Genomic DNA, 6,419 nt, shown 5'->3' with positions numbered 1-6,419 from the left:
CCAGCTATCCTATCCTCCATCCATTCATCCGGAACACGGAGAGCTAAGCGTTACCACCATTAAAACCCCATCCATCTCATCTACTATCACCGCGCGCACGGGCACGCACGGCAGCGGGCGACAGCGACGGGGTCGGCCATCGGCACGCGCAGTGCAGTGAAGCATGGCATGGGATCCACATCCACATCGGCAGCGGCCGGCAAGCCTATCCACAAGCCGTCGCCTCTTGCCTGCCTGTATGGACAGCGTGCGCCCGGCTTGGCAGGTGTGGCTGTGGAGTACCCCGGCCGGGGCCGGGGTCCCCTGCGGCAGGCGGGGCCGCTTGCCGAACTGGGCTCGTAATTCTCTCGGAAAGGGAGCGTTAAGGGCGGGCCACGGCTTGCCTGCCGGCCTGCTGGGTGGGTGTTGGCTCCACTTCTGGCACACCTTTGCCTTTGCCCTTTGGGAGAGTGCTAGCGCATCTACTCTAGATTCGCCGTTGCAGGCTTCTTGCTGTTTTTGTGCTATTCTTTCTTCACTCTCTTGCCTAGAAAGGCTTGCCGGTGGACTGCCGTTTACTTTGCTGTCCCAGGAGGGATCGTCTGGCCGGGCGCGCGGCCACTTGCCTGGACGTGCGATCCGGTGCCGAGGAACACTATCTAGGAACAGTGACGCTGTTGTGTTCGTGCTGGCCGCCACACCATCGATCTCCATTGAATACGGCAGGGAAGGCAATTGCTTTCACGTTTCTAGATTCCTGGCAGAAATGTTTGGTGGCGGACATGCGTTGGCTACCCGTCGTCACCTTGCCTTTTCTCCCTCCCTGTGTTGCCCTGTGCCTGTGGGCCTGCTCTGTCTCTGGGGCTCCCTTTGCCTGTAGGAAGGCCCAGCCATTTTGTCCTACTCCTATCCGCAAAATCGTGGCAGGTTTTATAACAGAAAGAGATTCTGAGCGGGACAGTTGTTTGTAGCTGCTGCATCTGTTTGGTGTTTCTATAGCCTTTTTTGAAGGAAATGTTTCTATAACTTTGCCCAGGAATTCGAGGCCTTTTGTCAGAACTTGCTTGGGGATGCACCAATCTTTTCAGCATCAGAGAACAAGATGCTCCCCTATGCAAATGCCACGACAATTTTCTCTTGGACTGCCAGTTGCACGCCTCCACAAATTCACCTGTGCTGTCATCGATCTATCCATTCGATCTGTGCGAGTGTGCCACCGATTGTCTTTTGGCGCACATGATTCATGTGATGGTAACCCGGAAGCCGCTAGAAGTGCGAACGATGTGGAAGGCGGGTGTGAATGATTGAACGAAAGCATAAGCCAACGCTCCGGTAGCCGCTAACCACCTGTCGTCACTGCAATCCATAGCTGACAGTAACTCGCTGGTGGAAAAACCAGGCAGAGGCATTACACATGGTCGATCACGCCGTCGACGTGCGCAAGCTCCAGCGGATGATGTGTTCGTCCCCCCGGCTCCGAAACCTGCGTCCCTCTGCGCCTCGCGCTCTGCTCAATGATCGACGCGGAGCAATAATGCGTGCGTCCAAAAGCGAGCGGATTTGGATATGCACGCCACGTAACCAGATCATGCTCGCGAAAGTGATCGAGCGCGTTTCTTGTGTGCGAGGCGGCGACGTGTAACCTCGTCCGCCAACCGAGAACGGCAAGGCGCACTCGCGATCGCGAACGTTTCTTTCTCAGGATTGCGCCCCCCGCGTGCTTGGTTTCCTTTCGTGGCTAGCTTCCGAGATGTGCTCCGCGACGCAACTTGGCTGGAACCACCCACAGATTCGATGCGCGGATTTGGGTCAAAAGGGGGAAGGGCTTCGAGAGTTGGAGTCCAAAACGGATTGCTTATCGTCCTGAAGAACGAAAGGAAGATGTGGCATTGTCGGCGTAGCAAGACTCAATCAAGCGTAGACGTGTAAACAATGGTGACTAGGAGAGGTCAGGGCAAGGAAACACAGAAAAACACCAAACACACGGCATTATGGCCTTGCATTCGTGGGTTGTGAGGAAATGCCGGTGCGAAGCAAAGAGGGGGATTTGCACAAGCTAGGAAAAACGAACAGATTGGGCTGAGCGGCACGTACAACCCGAATCCAGATGGGCCTCAGCACCTCCAGCCATTTTGCAGCCCAAAAGTGGTACTTTTGTTCAGCCCATACTGGCACCGCCTGTAGCAACGAAAAATAGGAGGGTTCCACCACAACTATTCCTAGCTTGTGCTGTGTTGAACTCAGCTATCAGATAATCCCGCAATGAACATGCACCAAACTAAACATAGGGTATGATACCTTCAACAAACCAGAGACAAGGCACTGGCACTTTCTCAGTGCCTCTCGCCATGGCTTCATGTGATCAAGTCTTCATACCAAAGCCCCAGATAAATGATCTGGCATTGAAGAGCAGCTCTGTTTCTTCTAACCCTGAACTTCGACTACAGATCTTCTTCCAAACCAATACTGGAAAAAAGGCTGTCTGCTCCAGGTTCTCAGTCCCAATAATGACGTGGGAACACTATTCTCTGTCTAATCAGCGATCGAACAGCCTTTTGCCCTGGGTCGCAGCAACCGCACGGTAGCCATGGCCCCGGCCTGTGAGAGCACAAGCTTCACTGGAATGGGATCAATATGTGCTATAGCCACGAGAAGAAATATACCGTGCAGATATGTTTTCTAGGTTGCTTTTGTACAGATACGAAGCCATGAATTCAGCATTATGAATTCACCCAACATTCTAGCCACAAACAAACATGAACTAATATTTGAATATGGCCAATCAGATAAATCACCAAAACTTAAATCATAGAAAAACAGTAATCTGACTACCCGCAGGGTATAACATTCTAAACGTGCAATGTATTATTGCAACAAGTAGTCTCCAAATTAACAGAAATTAGGACAGGTGCATACGATACATAGATAAACAATTCACTGGTTTGGTTCACCAAAACGACAATAGCATAACCTTTTATAGCAGAAACCTCAAACCTCTTCCCAAGCAGCCCTTGATTGTAAACAGCTAGCCAAGGTTACCTTTATTCAAGGCCCAAAGAGACCTCTGTAGCCTTCTGCCTTCATGCAGCCGCTGCTTCGCCACTCTTCCCAGCATCTCCATCTGCGCCTGCAGTTGTTCCAGTAGCCTCCGCCTCTGCAGCAGCATCCATTTCCTGTGCGGTAGCATCAACATCCTCGGAAAACGGACGCACTTGCTCCTCCTCAGGAAGTGGTTCCTCAACATAGTCATTCTCAAATGCGTCATTCGGCACTTCATAAAGCCGGACCTGAGGCTTCACTGGGTCCTTCACAAGAACATACTTGCCCTCCCCAAGCTTCATGCAGACATCCACAATTGACTTCACAATTCCCCACATGTTTGCAGTGTTGAGATTGATCTGTGCAGCAAAGTCCCTTGGCTTGTACCCAATAACACTGAGTATGGAATGGTTGTAGTGATCACGGGGGTGAAGACGCGAAACATAACCCAACTTCATCATGTCTGCACCAGCGAGCAATGCCTGGGCAGTCCAACGTGCAAGCTTGTTGGCATTGTTCTTGAGCTCAGTAGCAAGCACAGCTCCACGCTGGGTCTCAAGCTTCTTCCTCCAGTCAACACCAGTAACCTTGGGATCAAACTCATTCAGAGCATTGAGCGTAAGGAACTGGCGCTCACCACGTGGATCAACATTCACGGCATGAACCTCGCAGCGAGCAACCAAGCTGGTTTCATCATCAAGCTTCCAACGGCGGTAGCGATAAGCAACAGAAGCAGCTTCCTCCCCTTCAGTGGCAAACGGGTTGGGCTCATCAAAAGTGACCTTCTCACCATTGCGGAGCAGTACCTGCTGTGAGAAGTTCTGGTTGACGTATGTGGCCTCAACTGCAAGGGAATGTGCAGAGTTGATGTCTTCCTTAGCCTCAGGGAGTGGCTCCTGGGCGGTTTCGTTGACTGTGAGCAGATCAAGCTGAGAGCCATCTCGCTTGTCAAAGAACAGCTTGTTGCCCACACGCTGGATGACAATGTCCCAGGACTGGATGCTGCGGGGCGCGCACATGAGCGCGGCCAGGATGGTGTCGGTAGCAAAGACCGTGGCCGTGTCATTCTCAGCAAGGCGGCGGATGACGGGATCGTCGGTGGTGGTGACCTTGAAGAAGTTGCGCGACTTGAAGCGCTCCAAGCGGCGCTCCGCCCTGGGGGTGACGCGGTCATAGGCGCGATCGTAGAACTCGACGGCGCCGCAGACCAAGAGATCCTCAGGCTGGTCGGCGACAGCGAAGGAGAGCTTGGAGAAGGAGGAGAAGGGGATCTGCTCCTTCACCGACCACTCGGGCTGGATGTCGACCGACGACTTGGCGGAGGAAGATTGCCCGCCGCGGTTGAACTGATGGTGCGTGCGGCGGTTCTGCTGCCAGTGGCGGTCGCGGCGGGCGCGCTCCTTCTCGGCCTCGCGGCGCCGGGCCTCGACCTCCTCGTCGCGGCGCTGCGGGAGCTGGGGACGCTGCTGGAAGCGCCAGCGGGGCCCGAACCGCGGGTGCCGCGGCGGCGGCTTCCCGTCGACGAGGCGGAAGGAGGCGTCGTCCGCGGACGCGAGCCCGACGGAGTCCTCGAGCCCAGCGAAGTCGAAGACGGTGTCGCGAGCGGCGGCGAACGCCCCGGGGCCCGGTGGGTTGCGGGTCCAGTCGGCGATGCGGCCCAGCTTGTCGGAGCGGGAGAAGGGGGCGAAGGGGACGGACACGGAGCCCCCGCCCAGGGAGGCCGGCGCGGCGGCGGCCTCCGGCGGACCCCATCCATCGGGATTGTAGGGGACGAAGCCCACGTCGAAGCCCATCGTGATGCGGCGGCGGCGGCGGATGGGGGTGGCTCAGGCGTCTTCAGGAATTGGTTAGATCGGGTTGGGTGTGTGAGGAAAACGGCGGCGGCGCGAGGGTTTGGCAAGAATTAGGGTATGGTGTGCCACTGCGCTGCGCGAGGACGCGAGCGATGCTAAAGGGCGGGGCCACGCGTCAGTGTCCTAGTTATGTTATGGAAATTTCGTCAAATATCCTGATATCGTCTAAAATGTTACTCCCTCCGTTCAAAAAAAACTAGTCATCCTAAAATTGTTAGAACAGATTAACACAGAGGTAACTTAACCATTATTTATTAGCCATATTTGATGCTAATTGACTACTGCATACCCACATGCACGTGCACACATGCCACATCAAGTATAACGACTTGTTTTTGACAAATTTTGAATCCTACGATGACTTGTTTTTAAGACGGAGGGAGTACATGCTGCAACTAATTATTACGAATAATTAGTAGGGAAAAGTGTTTAGACGAATTTGTACATATCATATTGTCTCTTGATAAGCACTAAAAAACGAGTATGCGCATGCATAGTTTCATGCACTGTTATCAAGACAATAAATTTGATAACTGTGCTGTTGGGTTTTATGGGGATAAAACTCCTCTCTCATTTCATGAAACTACATCCTCTCTCGTCTCATAAAAATTTTACCAAGTCAGCAAAATTGCTGATGCGGCATAAAAATTAATGTCGATAAAACTCTCTATGAAACTTCCATCGAGACTTACGCGTGGCACAACCCTGTGATCAATGTATAATTTAAAACATTTATATTTAGTCTCAATCATAGTTAAAATATCTAAATGCTCTTGACGCCTCTGTACTGATTAATAATTTGCTGGAGATACAGGTACCTAACTCTAATGACTCCGATACTCCTGGCTTTTATTTCTGATGATAGTAGGACCTATTACACTTAGATTCGATTCTTTTATCTCACTCAGCTATCCTTTGAGTCAAGATTTACTTCCTCACCGGTCTATTTCTGATGATAGCAGAAGTTGCACTGTAGCAATCTTACTGCCAGTTGGCCGGTTGGGTCGGCGAAATCTCTCCCCTAGGCAGTACACTTTAAAAAAAATTATAACTAATTCATATGAATTCGGATGGAGATAAACTTTATGTGAAAATTATAGATCTTGACGAGATCTATAACTGTTCAAAAAATTATAACTAATATTCATATGAATTTGGATAGAGATAAACTTTATATGAATATTATAGATCTCAATCTATAAATTTTTTTGTTCAAACATTTTTCATTTGATGTCATCTTGGTGCTCAAATAATTGACATGAGTTTCAGATCTAAAATTCAAATTTTAGGTTGAAACTGGGTAGCACATTTTCAAAATATCATAACTAATTTATATAAACTTGGATAGAGATAAGTTTTATATGAAAATTGTAGCTCTAGACAAGATTTACAACTTTATAGTTCAAACTGTTTTCATTTGGAGCCATCTTGATCCTCCAATAATTGACACAATTTTTAGATCTAAAATTGAATTTTAGATTTGAAACTTTTATCAATTATGTGAGCACTAAGATGGATCTAAATGAAAAATATTTAATCTACAAAGTT

The 6,419-nt window shown here is 50.3% G+C and overlaps 1 protein-coding gene across 1 annotated transcript; it reads right to left on the bottom strand.

The window, feature by feature from the left end:
• Positions 1 to 2,763: 2,763 nt before the first annotated feature.
• On the bottom strand, positions 2,764 to 4,930 carry LOC101776511 (eukaryotic translation initiation factor 3 subunit D). Its single transcript, XM_004969391.4, has one exon. The coding sequence runs from the start codon at positions 4,809 to 4,811 to the stop codon at positions 3,060 to 3,062; it is 1,752 nt and encodes a 583-aa protein (XP_004969448.1). The 5' UTR covers positions 4,812 to 4,930; the 3' UTR covers positions 2,764 to 3,059.
• Positions 4,931 to 6,419: the final 1,489 nt, after the last annotated feature.

This window comes from Setaria italica, chromosome V (genome assembly GCF_000263155.2).
Source record: "Setaria italica strain Yugu1 chromosome V, Setaria_italica_v2.0, whole genome shotgun sequence".
NCBI classification, from domain to species: Eukaryota; Viridiplantae; Streptophyta; class Magnoliopsida; order Poales; family Poaceae; genus Setaria; species Setaria italica.
Note: the sequence above shows the minus strand (reverse complement) of the source record. Positions and strands in the feature narration are given on the sequence as shown.